The sequence below is a fragment of the Ziziphus jujuba genome, chromosome 8, assembly GCF_031755915.1.
Source record: "Ziziphus jujuba cultivar Dongzao chromosome 8, ASM3175591v1".
NCBI classification, from domain to species: Eukaryota; Viridiplantae; Streptophyta; class Magnoliopsida; order Rosales; family Rhamnaceae; genus Ziziphus; species Ziziphus jujuba.
In genome coordinates this window covers 16,020,597-16,038,703 of record NC_083386.1, presented here as the reverse complement: position 1 = coordinate 16,038,703, position 18,107 = coordinate 16,020,597, and the positions used below count along the sequence as shown (strand labels likewise).

The 18,107-nt window shown below is 33.7% G+C and overlaps 2 protein-coding genes across 5 annotated transcripts; one reads left to right on the top strand and one right to left on the bottom strand.

The window, feature by feature from the left end:
* Nucleotides 1–266: 266 nt before the first annotated feature.
* On the top strand, nucleotides 267–3,299 carry LOC107413707 (GCN5-related N-acetyltransferase 4, chloroplastic). The gene is made up of 3 exons (XM_048469710.2): nucleotides 267–516; nucleotides 1,458–1,854; nucleotides 2,861–3,299. Exons 1-3 carry the CDS (start codon nucleotides 348–350, stop codon nucleotides 3,147–3,149), a joined length of 855 nt encoding a protein of 284 aa, XP_048325667.2. The 5' UTR covers nucleotides 267–347; the 3' UTR covers nucleotides 3,150–3,299.
* Nucleotides 3,300–3,438: 139 nt separating this feature from the next.
* On the bottom strand, nucleotides 3,439–12,337 carry LOC107413703 (uncharacterized). 4 transcript variants are annotated; one of them, XM_016021723.4, is made up of 18 exons: nucleotides 12,122–12,337; nucleotides 10,860–11,084; nucleotides 10,562–10,628; nucleotides 9,607–9,790; nucleotides 8,418–8,470; nucleotides 7,686–7,774; nucleotides 7,007–7,243; nucleotides 6,696–6,760; nucleotides 6,256–6,316; nucleotides 6,065–6,182; nucleotides 5,907–5,988; nucleotides 5,723–5,795; nucleotides 5,584–5,645; nucleotides 5,054–5,149; nucleotides 4,775–4,929; nucleotides 4,599–4,695; nucleotides 3,916–3,993; nucleotides 3,439–3,835 (listed from the first exon to the last, which is right to left on the bottom strand). In XM_016021723.4, exons 1-18 carry the CDS (start codon nucleotides 12,126–12,128, stop codon nucleotides 3,725–3,727), a joined length of 1,860 nt encoding a protein of 619 aa, XP_015877209.3. In that variant the 5' UTR covers nucleotides 12,129–12,337; the 3' UTR covers nucleotides 3,439–3,724. The 4 variants fall into 4 exon arrangements, with proteins under 4 accessions (XP_015877209.3, XP_060675474.1, XP_060675475.1 ...); XM_060819491.1 differs by lacking the exon at nucleotides 12,122–12,337 and adding an exon at nucleotides 11,776–11,887; XM_060819492.1 differs by lacking the exon at nucleotides 12,122–12,337 and adding an exon at nucleotides 11,725–11,746.
* Between the last annotated feature and the right edge of the window lie 5,770 nt (nucleotides 12,338–18,107).

Sequence of the window (18,107 nt, the reverse complement as noted above, 5' to 3'; positions counted from 1 at the left end):
CTGGTAATAAAACTCATACATAATAACAGTGGTAAATAGTTAGTATGAATAGGTTGTAAAAGCTAGTATTCCTTGGAACAATGACTGGATCTTGAATTCCCTCAAACCCCAAAAAATAAAAATAAAATAAAATAGTTAAAGGTGAAATGTAATACAAGTCAAAGGTCCAAAAAACATAACCGAACGAGCATCCAAGGCGTAGCACGTGTGAAAAGGTTGGGTAAGTGTGTTCTGACACACAGTCACGGTCTCACACTTCGCAGCTCTTTTAACCAACCAGCGAAAATCACCAACTAAGAATCTCCATTCTTAGAGAGAGAGAGAGAGAGAGAGAGATCCTCCAAGAAATGCGGACCATACCGCTGGGAATCTCAGTATCCCCAGCCTCCATAAACTGTCCTTCTCTCAATCACAGAAAGCCTATTCCTTTTTCTTCTTCTTCTTCATCTCCATCTTCATCTTCAAGTAGGCTTTGTAACTCCACTGATGACTTTCTCGTTTCTATCGCCAAACCAGGTACTTTCCGTATTCCCTAATTTTATTTTATTTTTTCCTTCGTGAATATCGACAACTATGTGTTGCTGTATCTGAAACAACAAATTGTACTGCTGATGGGTATTTTCCTAAATTTTCAGACTATGTGTTGTTTGCGTTATGGGTTTTGCTCTTGGGTTTCATCATTAAACTATTTGTCGCTAAACTCCTGAAGCTACAGAAAATGGGTAAATTATAAAAAAAAAAAAAGAAAAAAAAAGTTACTATGTTATTTGCATTTGTAAGCTAAGCACACCCAGAATCTTGCGGGACTACGGAAATTTGTTAGTTTTGTTGATTGCTTAACAAGTTAGCTGGTACAAAAATGATGAAGAATTTGAGAAGAAACCCAAAAACAGTTTATTATTTTGATAGCCGCTATTTCTTATAAACTGAGAGCATTTTTACTTAGAGCAATGGAAACAAAACCGGAAAAAAGAAAGTCGGATCTTCATGAAAGGAAATTTTCCAAGAGTTAGAAAACTGGTTTTCTCTTGCCATTTATTCTAAAATTTGAATTCTGATTTGTTTTAAATGCTCTGGATATACCTGCTTCATTAGGCATACATTATGTAACTAAATGCTCAAGATATACCTGCTTCATTAGGCATACAGCATGTGATCTCTTCATTGATATAGCTTGATGGTTTAAGTGGCCATTTGTAGGTCTGAATTTTCTTTCTTGTTTTGGTATTTCCATTTTCATTGAAATAATGGAGCTTGGGTTTCTTTTTCTTCCTTATTCTTTCTTCTGAGTACTATTGGCAATGAAACAGAACCAACATAAGTTGGAGAAAAGTAAAATAAAATAATTAAGAAAAAAAGAAGGGAGACTGCTCATAATTTCGAGCTATAAAAAGTTTGCGGCTTCTTTTGTATAATTCTTTTTTTTTTTTTTTTTTCCTTCTTTTTCTGGGGTGTAGGCGTTTGCAGAGCCACTCAAGTGGTTGATTTATTTCCCTCTGTGTCTCCGGACATTGTTGTCCGGGAGGCCAGGATAGAGGACTGTTGGGAAGTAGCTGAGACTCACTGCAGCTGTTTCTTTCCTGAATATTCTTTCCCGTTAGACTTTGTGTTGAGGATTGACAGGCTCGTAGCGATGCTAGCAGGATTTTCTCTACCAAGTGGCTGCAGAAGAACTTGTTTGGTTGCTGTAATTGGTAGCTCAATTCATGAAACTGTACTCTTTGGAAGCGGAGATTTCAAGATCTTTGGTTTCAATGGGAAATTCAGTCTCAATAGGGGATATGTGGCTGGAATCTTGACAGTAGATACTGTGGCTGATTTTCTACCAAGAAAAGGCCCTCTTAGGCAGAGAAGGTGAGTTTGTTGATCGTTTATCTCTTTGTTTGTTTAAACCATCTAATTGGGAAATGCAACTGAATCTTGGATGAGTTTATTCCATCAGCCATTACTCAAGCTTAGTTACCTTTACTATCCTCAGGATGATATTTGTTTTTCATTTAATACAACTTGTTAGAATGAACTTTTGTAGCCTGGAAACCTTATATATTGATCTGATCGACCTTGTATTGGATTGTTTGTGATTGAAGATTAAGCTACCAAAGGAATGACCAAAAAAATTTGAGCTTCACAATAATTCCTCCCATGTTTCCCAGTTATTGTTTGGATAAATGAATAGATGACTGGTACATGCTTTTAAGTTGACCTTGCCTGCCAGTGAAACCTGATATATCCAGCTTACTTGCATTTTCTGAAAAGCTCTCTGCACCCTTTTCTGTTCGATGAATAACCTTTTTTCTTTTTCCTTGCAAAGTACCATCCTAATGCCCATATTTGTTGATTTTGATCAAACGATGAGTTTTACATGCTTTATATGGGGATACAGCTTCCCTGTACTTGGTCGCCCAACCTTGGGGCTTTATTTGTTTATTTGTTTTAAGGGAAAAATGGTTAACCATTTGACATGCATGTGCCTAGGAACATGAGCATGAGCGAAGGTCCAACCTTGCTCATGACCTTTCGATGAGCGAAGGTCAAACTGCCATTGGAACAGGCTTGCCCTTGCCACCTTTAATTCTCTGAATCTTTCATTTTGTTTCAACTCCATCATCATTTTTTTTTTTTCTTTTTTTTTCGTCAAGTAACAAAAATAGTTTTTGGAAAAGCAAAGTACTATCTCGTTCTCCATTATAAATAAATTCTTTGGGAAACTGTCATTTATTAATGACTCGTTCTAAATTCTTTAGAAAATTTATTAATTTTCTCTTAATCTATCTGGGCACTCCAAAATGTTCCAAAACGAATGCCTCATCTAATGACTAGTGGTCACTGAAAAATTCATCGCTGGATGTTCCAATTGCAGGACCGGAATTGCATACATATCAAATGTTGCTGTTAGGGAGAGATTTCGACGGAAAGGAATAGCTAAGAGGCTAATAGCAAAAGCAGAAGCTCAAGCTTGGAGCTGGGGCTGCCGAGCTATTGCATTGCACTGTGATTTGAACAATCCTGGAGCCACAAAGTTGTACAAAAGCCTGGGTTTCAAATGCATTAAGGTGCCAGAAGGAGCTAATTGGCCCCAGCCAAGGACCTCTCCTGATGTTAAGTTCAACTTCATGATGAAGCTTCTCAACACCCCTATCTCCGCTTAGATTCTCTAGCATGTGAAGAATTTAAATTAATACGTAATATATATTTGAAATTTGTGAAGGGAAAAGAAAAAAGGTGCTGTAGGTAATTTAAGATAGTTTGTATATATATATGCAAAAGGACTAGCCACCTCTGGAGTGGCCTTGTCTTTAGAGCACTGTGATGCTTCTCTGTGTCAATAACTTATTTTGTTTCTTTGATGAATGCCAATTTTGTAAACCTCCAACCACACGATTTTAAAATTCACATACTTGCGTGAAGCTGAGAACAACATCAGACTGATGCCACTCCTAGTACAAAAATAAAATTTGAATTTACCATAGATGATAAAATGTTCTCACAACAGAAAGATCCATTTAACTTTTACATTATTCAAGATAACCCCTAAGTCTCTAACCCTTTAAATTTGGGAAAACTTTGTGTGGTTGTACCAGGTATCACTGGTAGACAAGTATGCCATTTTCTAGTTATAGCTCCAGCCATGTTGCAGAACAACATCACCAAGACAAGGAACTCACTTTTGCAGCATGGAGTTGCCATAGAAATTGACAGGAAGGAAGCTTTAAAAGGTCCTAAATTATGATGCTTGAACAAACTTGTCTAAAGCAGACGTATCCAAAGCCGAGAACTCCTTCACAGCAGCCAGAACCGCAAGTCCAAGTTTCACAGCATCATCATTTCTTGGTGCCTATGGTGTGAAAAATGCATCAGATGCAATGTAACTAATATATTTATGTGTCTATACAGAAGCTGAGAAAGCACATCTACCTCAATATTAAGGGGAAGTACAGGATCATGAAGTGAAAGTCTAAGAAGAAACCACCCACCAAAACCAGAAACTCGGACCTGGGAAGAGTAAATTTGGAAGAGACATCAGAAACTATAAATCGTAGAGAGCAGAAAAAACAGCATTACACCATCAACAAAAAAAGATTACAAATTATACGATTAAGGTCCACTTTTTTTGCAAGAACTACATATGCAATGAAGAGAGACCTTTGCCTATCATAATTAATTTGTACAGCTATTTCGGAAATTTTGTAACATGAATATTCTGTAAAGATAAATGCACCAATGGGTCCTGTTTATTTTGATTTTAAGTGAAAATATACTTCATATATTGCTCTTTTTTTTCAACTCTGTTTCAACAACCAATCTTTCTACTTGTTTCTCGGTTCTAACAGCCCATGTCATCATTCATTTAAAAAAAAAAGAGCTCCTTCCCTATCTCACTGCCACCCAAAAAAAAAAAAAAAAAAAAAAAAAAAAAAATTACGGAATTTACCAACAGTAGCACTGAAGGTTTCTAGACAGAGAACTGAAAATTCTCCAGTGTTCTAGAACTCAGCTGCACCCGCCAACTAAATCTTTTAAGTAATTACTGCTTGTGTCAAAATTGATTCTACAAAAAATCCTATACGTGGTGTAGTATGAAGCTAGGTTAAACTTACCCCTTCGTAATTCACAGGGGCTTTTTGCAGTTTTGGATCTGAATCCATAGAGTTCTCCAAGTGTTTCAACACTGCTTCTCCATAGTCTCGGAAAGATCTGGGAACATTAATTTATTAGCAACTTCACAGCACATGCATATAACTAGCGTTTAAGGAAACTATATATAGTAGCGTACCCTCCTTTAAGATCTGGATCATTTTGATTGATCTTTAACCTCAGTTCGATAGCAACAGCTGGTTCCTCCAGACCTTCTACTAAATCAGTCAAAACTTTGCTGCCACTACCCAGTCCTGAAGCTCTTGCTGAAGCAAGTTTATTTAGGATTTTGACCTGCAAAGGCATTAACAGTTAGCAACAGCAACAGCAGCAATGAAATAGACAGTGCACATATTTGATTTGTAAATCAAACAATGGACGGCTAATCTAACATGAGAAGAAATGCTACAAGTCTTACCATGAGGTATGCACCGTCATCAAGCCAGTTATTCTCCTTGAGAGCTCCATGACCACTAGTTTCAATAGCCAGATGTGACTCCTCACCAATGGAATTCTGTCATCATAACTCCAGTTAAAAAGTAATGCAACAGTTGGATTACCAAAGCTATAACTTCGGTACCAGAAAATCGATAAATCACAATTTGTTCTATCATGTAAGGGGTTTTAATTCACTTCTAATTTCATGGCAGCTAGAACTAGGTGAATTATAACCATTCTGGTATTGGCATCTAATAGAATTGGCTAATATATCTGCCAGTGCCTTGCTAAATACTATCTTTCACATTATTTTTACAGGTATGAGTCTATGACTTGGTGAACTATAATTATTGCGGGACCATTTTTATGATTTTTGGCGTGTGTGTGTGCATAGATAGTGCCCATTCATTTTCACGCACTTTAGAAATATTTTACTAATTTAGTTCATTACTATAGTAAATATCATAAATCTTACGAAGCGAATCAAGGCAACAGGACCATAAATCGTACCAAACGAATAGCTTCATCAATGACATTTTTATAGCCTCTTTTGAACCGATGGTGCTTCCCCCCTACAAGAAACTGGAGATTATGACACATTCAATTTGTTAAGATTTAAAGAAAATATTAGAGCTCTGTTACGTCATACCAAGTTTCTTCTCGATAAATGTGGTCAGACCATCTGAAGTCACACTGTCCGTAACAATAGTTGTTCCTGGATGCTGGCGGTAAATCCAAAACCAAAAAAGTTTGGTTGAAGTAAAATAAAATAAATTGGGGGAGGGGGGCAGATAAAATTATTTCGTTAAGCATATGAAACAGGGTAATCTTACCTCCTCGAGAACAATAGCAGACATTAAGGCAATCAGACGATTCCGATTGAATTCGTGGCCAGTGGAATCCACAGCAGCAGATCTACATGATATAGTTGATTAAAGATAGACAACACATTATATTGTCAGGAAATTGATGACCTATAAAAACGGATTACCTGTCAACATCAGTATCAAAGATGATTCCCAGATCAGCTTTATTGTCAAGGACTGCCTTAGTGATAGCTTTCATTGCTGTCTTATCCTCTGGATTGGGTATATGATTCGGAAACAGGCCTAATCCCAAAACAAATTTGTAAAGTATACCAGTATAAAACAACAATTTAAAATTTTCAGATTTGAATATTACCATCTGGCTCCAAAAATTGACTACCAATTGTAACTGCCCCAAGAGGCTCAAGCACCTTAGCCTGATAAAAACGGCAAGAACCATGAGAAAAACATGTTTTAATATATCAACTAAATGTTGCAGCATACTCCAATCAAATAATAAACTGAATAGATAACAAGAACCTTAATGAAAAAGCACCTTTAATGGAAAAAATCAGCAATATTGTTATATATCAGAATTTTTTATTTTAAACTTGCAGTATATAAGACTGCTAACCTGCATGGCAAGCCTCAGAGATACGAAATAAATGATGATAATATTGACAACAGTTTCACTAACAACAGATATGAATTGCTTTTATAAAAGTTTTATAACAAATTAACATACAATTAACCAAAAATACAAACTTATGGTCACAAACGAAAAACACAATTCAAATAAACTTGAAAAGAACTTACTGCAAAAAACCCTCCAGCTCCATTCCCTGCATCAACAACGATATGGAACCCTTCCAGTGGCTTCTCTGAGATTTAACACAAGAAGAATTAGGAAGCAATATCAAAGCATCTCAAGAAAACAAATGGAAAGAGAAGTACCAATCCCAGAGAATTAGAAGAAAGAACACTTGTCAGAATAATGGCATTTTAAAAATGCATGGGTATGGAAACAAAATAGGAATTTCAAGCCTCTTAAATTTTGCACTCATAAGAGTGAAACCGGCATGCTGATCCTAATATTTCTCTACTTTGATGAAACAATTTGGAGACACCTATATTTCCTGCAGCTTTCCGAACTGCCTTTACAAGATCAGATGTATATACAGACATATAATCAGCTTTCTGTATCGATCCAGAAAATTTTCCTTTGGAAGTCCCCAATCCTTCGGCTGTAAACTTATTGTAAATATCTGCAGCACGCTCCAGGATGTCTTTAATATCAGCTTTCCCAAGCCCTCCATCATTAGTGAAAAATTTGAATCCATTCCTGTTGTAAGGAAGATGACTAGCTGTTGGCATAAAAATATGTTAAAAATAGAATTAAGTGATATCAAACTTACAAATTAGATAAGGTTGTATATACATATATATATATATATATATACACATAGTTCAAACTATTACAATGTTAGATAAATACAAACATGGGCCACCTTTCTATCTGCTTAAGCTTTTGATAACAGTGGACAAACCCATAACATGGTATCAAACTTTAGTTATCAAATTGGACTTGTGTTCAAATTTGCAAACCAGCCCAATTGTTGTCCCATAACTGGATGGGCCTCACATCAGTGTTGGACTAATTACAACATTTTCTTTGTACTTATATATACAATGATTAAAAGAATACAACAAATTTTTGTCACCCATGAAACACATGAAGAAGAAAACAATATCACCAACACTTTTAGTGAGATAACGTAAATCTAATAGTACAAATGAGTAACATACCTGTTATCATAATGGACCCATCAACTGGACATAAAAATACATCATCTTCAGTTAGCGTGCTATTAAACATTGCTGGTGTAGATGCTAATCTACACAAAAACAACAGAAATCCAACATTACTCATCATAAGAAGTCACAAGATAAACTACAGTAGTTCTCTTAATGATATTATGTATCTAAACTTAGTATTCAAAAAGAGAAACAACTGATTGAGTATCTTATGATATATGTACCATTTGAACCATAATTATGACCTAGACATCTTTTTGATAGGCAAGAATCATCCATAGTTTGATAGGATAAGCTGCTGATCGATCAATCAACATGCCAGCCAAATAAATGATCATCAATCTATTACTCACGAATTCTAGATTTATTAATATCAATTGTAAGCATTTATAAAATGCCTATAGTTACTTTCCAGTTAAGACATGCCAGTTCAACGAGTAAGGAAAGATCAAACATTGAGGTCATGACAAGAATAAAATAGATTCTTCAGTATAAACATTTAGATGGAGACACAAATCATCAAAATCAATGGCCTGAATTCTGACATTCATGTCTTTGTTACCCATAATAGAGACAATGAAATTCTTTTCCAGTTTGAACAATATAAACATGCAAAATCCAGATAAATTTGAATCTTAACATGCAGAAATAATCAAAATACTATTTCCCTTCCCAATAATGACAACATATAAGTCGACATCATTTATTTACAATTCTACCCACCCATATTGAACAACATCTAGGCCTGAGCCGGCTATTCCTCGAGATATTGCATCCTGGAATTTGGGTCATCAAATTGTTAGTAATTACAGAATGTAGTTTAAAGTTAAAACATCAAGAAGACTGTAAATGGTAGAATGCTGTACAAGGATTTTCTGTAAAACTTCAAACAAGTAAGTTAATTTCTCCAAAAGTATGAAAGTTTTTTGTATTTTATGTCCCTTTTGTGGAATGAATTTATTAAGTATACTCAAACATAATAAGATGGAACATTGGATCACAAAAAAGCAAACCAACTTCAAAGAAAACAAGGAAAACAAGACTGAAAGATAAAGTAGATGAAAAATTTATTTACTTCCATATGGTTTCTAGTTTCACTTAAGATTGCCACTCCACATCTAACTTTCCCTTTCCAATTTAAAAGGGAAATGCCAAAAATAGCCTCATGCTTTTAAAAGGCTTAAGATGTACTTAAGGTGTTTTGCTAAATTGAGGTGAGGGGTTAGTCTTGAGATGGAAGGAGTTCTGCAGCCTCAAATTGAACAAAAAGAAAATTACATAAAAATAAATATATTGTTACTTAAATAAAAATACAGAACACTAAGAAAACCATAAAATTTAAAACAAAAAAGTTAATTGTTTTTCAGTTTTGATAGTTTCTAATTTCGTTACTCTACCTCTCACATGATTCAACTCTCTTATGGCTCCACCAAATAGTCAACACCACCATCAAATAGCAGCACTAGAAAACCCTCTCTTCTCACCCTTTCCCTGTATTTTTTTTTTTTTTTAATTTTTTTCTCCCTAATTTTATTTTATTTTATTATTTTATTTTTTTTTCTTAAAACCTAAAACTGTCAACCAAGCCTTAAGATTGTTTTACTTTTTTTCATTTTACAATCAATTTGACCCAGATTTGATAACCCAAAAAGAAAGTGAGAAAATAAAAGAAAAAATATATATCAAAACTGAGCCAAAAATTAAGGCTTTTGCCACAACTAGAATTGCCTTCACCTCAACTGCCTCAAGACTTAAGCCTAGAGGCAGTGTGCCTCATCATGTCCAGGTATATGAGTGCTGAGGCTTTATAGCCTCGAGGCATATGCCTCAGACGAGTTTTAAAACAATGAGCCCCCACCATAAACATGGTTATACATACATTTCTAATCAGATATACTGATAAGGAAACTACCTGTAATGTTTGTGCCGATATTCGGGAATCATGGCCAACAGAAACTTTCAATCGTTGAGAGGCATCAGCTTTCTTGTTTTCAACCAACCATGCAGCAAAGGCAGCTGCTATTGCTTCTGCAACTGGTTCAGTGAGATTGACTGGCTCACCCTCAACACCAGCAACAGCAACACCTCGAATATCACTGTAAAAACATCAGCACAAAAATAAACAAACAAATAAATAAAAAATAAATAAATAAAAGTCAAAATATACTTACAAGGGAAAAAAAAAAAAAAAAAACAAAAAAATTCATGCTTCAAAAATGACACCAGGCAAAATCAACACCGAATATTTTCGATCCATAAGTGGTGTAAAGCTGTTGAAACTACAAATGGACACTCTTTGTATTAAGTATGCATCACCCCTTAGGAATTTGATAATCATAATAACAATATCATAAAATAAACTATTGCAAGGAAAAACAAAAGGAAAAAAAGCATTCAAGTAGACATGTCAAAAGGTGGCTAAAGAATAAAAGCACTAGAAACGGAAGTAAAGTAGTAAGACATTGAAAATAGAGGAAAAATACTCAAGTCAAAGAAAAATAGTTATAGAATGGCATGAAATATAAGAATAACATCTGGTAAAGACAGCGCCAAATGTTCATCAACTCTGAGTAAGGATTCCTAGCTGGAGTGCAGGCTAATAGTGTCAATCAGTATAAAAACAGATTAAATTTAAAACCTTAAATTGAGCTTCTGATGATTTCTACATGTATAACAAGTCCATTCAGTTCTTAAAATTATTTCTTTGTTATCTACTATATGCAGAAAATTAGTATACCAAACAAGTAAAAATATACCTTCCAAGTAGCCTAATATAAAACATGTGATCACAATGATGTCAGAAATGGTTATGCATTTTAGAAAGAAAATAAAAATTTAAAAAGATTTGCCACATCACCATTCCCTACCTGCCATTTTGAAGCTTCAGAAAATCAACTTTGTCAAGAGATGGCAACACAGTGGTAGATGAAGCAACTGCATGGAAAACGAACAAAGAATCATATATGTAGCAAATCAAAATATGGATACATGAACAAACAAGGCTATATCAGATTACTTTGGAACCTAGGCCATTCCAATAATGGAATTGTAAAGAAGCAGAAAAAGATTGGCACACGATGAACATAAAAGCAACATCATAAGGATGCCTAGAATATTATTTTTTGCACTTAATATCAACCTGCATAGTGAGAATCTAGAACAGACCATTGCAGTGAACAGTTCCTCGGTTAGGAAAACCACTCTGGTATTTTGATAAGTTGCGCAAGTGCATGGAAGCGACGGCAGGCCATGCTAACTTCCCTCCTTGAAAGGGAAGTGAGTTGCCCACACAAGGGGCAAAATAGTCACTTCGGACTTGGGTGCCAAACTGCCTATTTGTTTGGTACCATGGTGACACAAAAACATTTTGGACAATCTTCCCTGACATTGCTGCATAAAAATTTGTCATTTTATCAGCCTTTAATCCTGGAAATAACTTAATCAATAACTTATCATGTTCTTATTTTATCATTGCTGATCCTCTTCCTAGGAAAACTAAAACTTTTGCTCTTCACTATGTTTAAGACTAATTTAGTTGCAAAGATAGGCCCACTGCATAAATTAATACTTGATCAATGCATCAAGTTAATATTATAATTTATATCTGTCACAAAATTCATTGTGCTGTAGTGATGGTAAGTATTTTCATTCACAACCATTTATTTATTTATTTATTTTGGGACAATATCCACAAAGATATTCATAAAATTATTTTTCCTCTCTTATTAACTAGAAGACTTCCTATCCCCAATTAAATAAAATTTCCTCATCCAAGTTGAATCACTGATTCTCTCAAACACTAAGAGTAACAAAAGGAGAGACAGGCAATCCCCGAGGGTAGCTATTGTAAGCAACAGTCGAAGTTTAAGCACAAAACAACAATCCAAAACATATTTGTAATACACTGATATGCATTCAATAAGAAAAACAAACAAACAAATAACCAATAAGATTAGAATAAGGGAGATTACATAAGTGGCCAAAAAAAAAAAAAAAAAATGATCGGAACAACTTAAATAACGAGGTTTACCCAATCATTTAAATAATTTTATCTTTTGTTCCCATTTTTCTATTCATTAACCATGTTGATAATCTATCATTGAACCGAACGAAATCCGTATCGAAGTTATGCTCTCAAACAACATATACCCAAATGAAACTAACAGCATCTGAGAAAGCAGACCAACAAGAAGAGATTAACTAACCATATAAAGTAAATTCAATTCAGAGTTTGATATAAATTTTAAAAAATAAAAATAATAATAATAATAATAATAATAATAATAATATTTTGAAAACGTTGTTAATTAACAACTGTTAGGTTACCATCAAGGCTGGTAAAACAAGCAAAAAAGAACACGTAGTTTGGGTACAGAAAGCGAAATGAAATTGAGTTTAAGAGAATGAAACATATTCAAAACTTTCACCTGCCATTTGTTGAATGAGATTTTCCTCAGACAGATTGCGAGAGGTAAAGAGACATAGACAGAGACGGAGATGCCGATGGAACACAATGGAAAGAGTAGGCAGAACCGAGTAGGTGAATACATGCCCACCGGTTCGTTTCTAGGATTTTCTAATTTATTTAGTCTTTTTTGTTTTTTTGGTTTTTGATTTTTTTTTCGTTTTTTTGTTTTTTTGTTTTTTTGTTTTTTGCTTTTTTTTATTTACGATGATGATGTATACGTGTGCGTCTGTGTTAGTTTCCCTCTGGACCCTTTTAAAGGCCATTCTAGATATAAATTGTTTACGAAAACCACCCCTCCTTTTTTGTCTTTTTTTCTTTTTCTCTCATAATTATCCAGTTAAACCAAAAATTTTTGTTGATTGTCAATGTGGATTTCATAAAGTTTTACTTTTTTTATTTCCATTTATTTATTTATTTATTTTTGGAAGAATCATAAAGCATTCTAAAGCAACGTTTATGGTTTGCATGAATTTTATTCAATTCATCGAGATATTTTAGATATTTTCTAAAAGTAAAACTCAATTGCATTCTACTTCTTTGGTGTGTTATTTATTTTGGTGAATTTATCTATTTATTATTATGATCAGATAAGTTTCATTTGACACTAAAAAATTACAAGCATAAAAACTATGGCAAATTATTACCGAAAATAAGCATTGAAAAAGAAATTGTGGCATTTGAATTTTAATATTTTAACTTACTAACTTATGCGGAATTTTATAAATATTTATGGATTTTTATTAAGCTTATATGATTATGAAAGACCCTACAGACTTTACTGAACTTTTATAGAGTTTATAAAATTATTAAAGAATTTTATAGACTTTCATTTATCATAAATTTGATAGAGTTTTTTCTTTTCATATCAATAAATATTTTAAAAAGACAATTAAAATAAATAAATCACATCAAAAATCTTTACCAGATGCCTTAAATTTGAAATTGTCTTGCTTGGATGATCCTTGACTAGGAACGCCCAAAGATGTTCCTTCCAAAGGTTGTTGTCGAGGCCTATGCATCTCTATCTATGCCTCAAACTGTAAGGTTGCCTCCTGCATATCCTGATAGATAGGATGGTGACCTTATGAAACATCAATAGTAACATGCTCACTCAATCCATTCAAGAACCTCTACTTCTTTGTGGAATTATTAGGAGTCATGAAAAGGCCAAATTGTGACAACTCTTTGAACTTCTTCTCATATTCTGCAACAGACATGGTCCTTTAACTCAATCTTTCAAACTCGAAACTCTTGGACCCTGTAGGCTAGACTACAAAACTCAGCGTACAAGGCCCCTTTAAGCTACTCTCATGTGTGATCTCCTACTACTCACTCACTAACCCACCAAATGCGAGCATCACCTTCCAAAAGGAAACTTGCAATCCTAACCTTGTCCACATCTGGACACTGCATGCCCTCCTCAAAAATCTTTTCAATCCCAGCTAACCAAGCCAATGTTGTTAATGGATTAGTGGTGTTCTCAAATGTTACTGTACCCAGCTCTTTAGCTTGCTTCATTGTGAGGCTCAAAGGGCTAATATGCATACCTCCCGTCAGGGCTTCAGCCAAGTGCTCTATGTGCTCAATCCCTAGTTGATCCCAAACATACCCTTTATTGGCTTCTAGTGGCGTCTAGGTCTATCATATCTGGAAGGCATCTTTTTATCTAGATATAAAAGATAAATTGATATTTAACCCGAAGCAAATAAAGGAATGAGACAATGTTTACAAAGTAAGGACAATGTCAAAAGGCTATGATGCATACAACAATGTGGGTCCATGGCAATCAAGAAAATCTAATGCTCTAATACCAAGTTGATCAGATCACTCCTAGAGCCTTTTTCAAGCCTCAAAATGGCCCTATCTAGGAAAACCCATTGAGTCGGTATCAAGATTTTGGTGGAACCTCCTTGTAAATTAGATATAATCCAATAGTATCCAATCTAAAATATTCATATCCATCAAGGATTCCAAATCAAGAGAAAGACAAATAGAAATAAGAATGCATATCAACTTATTCTATGAAAGCATACTAAAAGAAGTAAATAAGTACAAAAATAGATAAAACAAAATAAATAGTAGTTTCATAAGGAACAAAGTAGAGACAAGATATCAGCAGTGAAAATGCGATGAAAATGAAGATGGGATAATGACAAAATATATGAAGACGGTGATGAAACGGTGCCTAGACATAATACACACCAATTGTCAGCTAAGACCTAGAGGATCAATTTCAAATACGAAACTATAAAACAAGCTCGGTCAGTGAACAAAAAATAAAGTTTAGAAAATAATTACGCTTATAAAAGATTTCCCTCAAGACCTTCCATCCATTCATTATAAAGTCTTTCATTTTGAAAAATGATTTTACCCAACCCAAATAGTTTTCCAAAATCATAAATGTTTCTTTGGTTCATTAAAATAATAAGACGAAACCATGATTCATAAAATTAATTAAATGGTTAATTCTCAAGCATTAGAAACCAAAAGTAATATTACAATCCCAATAACCATAATTCATATAACCACCAGTCACCCATATACCAATTTCATTACCAATATTGTCATATGACCACACACATGTGTGTTGCAGAGCCATGGGGAAGAGGAAATTGTCTTAGGGTCCTTAGCATCCTAAAGTATCATAAAGCTACTAGGACCTCACAAACACGTGATCAATTACGGATGGTACTATAGTCTGCATACTAATATCGGTCAATTACAATAACCAAGGTAAGGTAATGGTCCAAAATAGTTCGTAACCCAAATTTCCATAACCATATCTCTTTGTCCAAAAATATAAATTTTCCCCAACTATCATTATGTAATATACTATAGATATTCACATAATCCCTGCTCATATTTTTATAAACAAATATCAAAACATATTTTGTCATATTACTTCTGCAATTATTTTAGAAAATAAAATAATAAATCATGTAAGGCATTTATTGCATAAAGTAAAATCATATAAAATTTGTACTGCTAACAAAATGGAAAGGAATAGACACGATAAAATGAAAATCCCAAAGACCATGAATAGATCAAAAGCAACAACAACAATTTGAACGAACCCTCTCCCAAACTTAAATAGGATTTGTCCTTAATATTCCATTCTTAAAATAAAAAAAAATTAAGGGAAAGAGAATGTTTACCTAAAAGTGAGATATTCCTCAACCCATTCTTCCAAATAATTTCAATTGTTTCTTGGATGCAAGCTATGACTTACATCAGTGTTGTAATCCATTAGGTCATCACTAGGTTCTTTACTCTCAAATGGACAAAAAGATGCTTTGAATAAATGAAAAAGTGGTGATTCGATCTTAGCTTGCACTTAAAGTGCATAGACAACTCCTCCATCCTTTGATTCAAAACATCGTGGAATTTGACCTTCTAATTGGCATGAACAACTTGCCTATGTTTTTAGCTCATTTAACCATGCATCCAAATGTGAGAATGTGTTCCCTAAATCGCACCATTTGGGTTTGCATGGCTCATGAAATAAGAGAAATATTAGTGAGAACTAGCTTCTTCTTGATAGTGGGAGGATCCATCCTGATATGAAGAATGAGAAATTGAATCAAGTATGAAGCTAATGTCATGAGCCATATTTGGTTGACCTTCTTCAGGAACTTTGAAGCCTAACTTTGATGCCTTTGGCCTTCCTCCTTCCAAATTGTAAACTCACCAATTGATTCATTTATAATCAAATGATGCAGCTCCCATCTTGTTAAATTCTTCGAAATTCTCACTCTAGTTCCTTTATAAGATGCATAGTAAAATAAGGACGGTCAAATCATCCGCATTCATTTCTTCAATTGCTTAGATTATAAACCTTCCAATAAGATATCCAACATCAATTTTCATTCCGCACAATTTTCATCCCCACACAAATTTCATACAAAAGTTCACCTCTATTTCTCCAAACATCTTGTTGATGCAAGCTAGGCATTATAGTTGAACAAATGAACTTATTCTAAGAAATGGCATACTTGTTAAAAGTATGCTGAGGGAAAGAAAGAACTTCGTCTTTCTCATTGGTCCTCCACATTGTGCCTGGTGCACACACCTTCCTCACAATTTCGTTGTGATTCGCTCCATTGATGATATAACAAAAAAATTAATCAAGATCAAAAGCTTCCAAACAAAAATAAATATTAATGGCATCCATCAAAAATGAAATGGGTTTCCCCCTCACCATAAGAATATCATCGTCACTATTAATGTAAACATTTGCATAAAATTCCCAAACAATTTCTTCTAAGAGGGTTCCAATTATCTTGTAAATTTTTTGCATTTTCTAACTGAAATCTCCTTCTCAATTGGTAGTCTAGGGCTCAAAGGTTCATCTTCTCTTGGCCTAAGACCTCTTTCCATGACAAAATATTTTTTTCTAGATTGAAATACCTTTCGTAGGCTTCAAGAATGAAAAACAAGTTTGGATCATAGAACTAGCTTAGATTATATCACTTATCCTTCTCCTGCTAGACTCTCCAACTTCCTTCTTCAACTTCTTAAACATTTTCTAACAAATCTCAATATTAAAATTCAATTTCAAGCACAACAACCAAAATTCGTCTTAACTTCAAATTAACTAATACAGTTTCCTTTACCACATATCTCGATAGCAAATCCACAAACACTTGGTGGGCTATATCTTATCCAAACTAACTTAAGAACAAATGAACTCCATACCAACTCAATTTTGCAAAATTAAACCAAAATTCCAAAGACAAAGTCCATCAAACACTTAAAAAATAAAACCCAAAGCTAAATTTCAACAAAAATAAAAGAAAATTCCCAACCCATTTTACTAAGCAAAATTCAGCATGTAAAAGTCAATATCCACTCAAAATTTCTCAAGTTTCTCAAAGCTAAAGGCAAGATGAAGGTACTTACTTGAGTATAGAAGTTCCAAACTAGCTTAGATTCTTTAATTTTATCATCCAATGAGCTCCATCCAAAATTTTGAAATAGCTCCTCAAGGTTTAGAAAAAGAGTGTCATCTTACTCCAAACTTCATAGCCTTGCTAATAAGTGCTTAGGTTTTGAAAATGTGAAGACAAAATGATGATTTCTAGCTTAGGACTGTGGATTTAGTGTTTTAAAGTTTGTTCTCGGTTAGGTAAATTATATTTAAAAGGTTTACAGAAGAAAGATGGTTGAATGGTCACCACAATCTTAATTATTAGTAAAACTAACCTATAAATCCCTGGCAAAATAGCTAAAAATTGATTATGATGATTCCTGCAACTGCATGCATCGCTCAAGTAATAAAGTGTATAAGAGTATGAGATCCTTCCTATGGAAATTGGTTGTTGTGAAATAGATTGCATTCTAGCTAAATGTTAAAGGTTTTCATTACTTAATTTCATTTAGGAAAATTCAATTTTAAGAGAAAATTAATAACATTCATGTATCCAAATTAAAACAAATGCAAAATTAATCCAAAACAAATGAAATTAAAAACTAACACAACCAATTATATTTGAAATTCAAAAAATTATAAATCTAAGACCAAAAGTTCATTTAGATTTCTCATAGAATGCCTTAATTAATAGTTTTAACTTCATTTCTTTCAATTATTACCCAATGCATTTCTAACTCCCTTTTCCAAGTTTAAGCTATATGATACGCCATCGTCATAAAAATGGAATTTCTTCATAATTTTTCCAATTATCAACTTAATTAAGCTATCCAATAATAACCTAAGCTAAATGGTTCTTTCAAACTCAAATCTAGCATAAATTAAAGTTACCCAAGACCTAATAGGCTTTCTCAAGCTCAGTTGGTTCTTGAATTGTGTTTACCTAATTCTAAATTCATCACTTATCATTTTTCAATGTCATAATCTTTGAATCTAACTAACACCCAATTAAATCCCCATCTAAATAAGTGTTCATTTACCACAAAGATTAAGGGAACACAAATGATTGTAAAGAAAC

Excerpts from the sequence above, each read along its gene's own strand:
- LOC107413703 (XM_060819491.1), bottom strand. The coding sequence starts at position 11,863 with ATGCTGTTAGTTTCATTTGGGTATATGTTGTTTGAGAGCATAACTTCG. Across the intron at positions 5,646-5,722 it reads ATTTATCGAGAAGAAACTTG|GGGGGAAGCACCATCGGTTC; the intron begins GTATGACGTAAC and ends AGTTTCTTGTAG. Across the intron at positions 4,696-4,774 it reads GATCCAGATCTTAAAGGAGG|ATCTTTCCGAGACTATGGAG; the intron begins GTACGCTACTAT and ends TAATGTTCCCAG.
- LOC107413707 (XM_048469710.2), top strand. The coding sequence starts at position 348 with ATGCGGACCATACCGCTGGGAATCTCAGTATCCCCAGCCTCCATAAAC. Across the intron at positions 517-1,457 it reads CGTTTCTATCGCCAAACCAG|GCGTTTGCAGAGCCACTCAA; the intron begins GTACTTTCCGTA and ends TCTGGGGTGTAG. Across the intron at positions 1,855-2,860 it reads GGCCCTCTTAGGCAGAGAAG|GACCGGAATTGCATACATAT; the intron begins GTGAGTTTGTTG and ends TTCCAATTGCAG.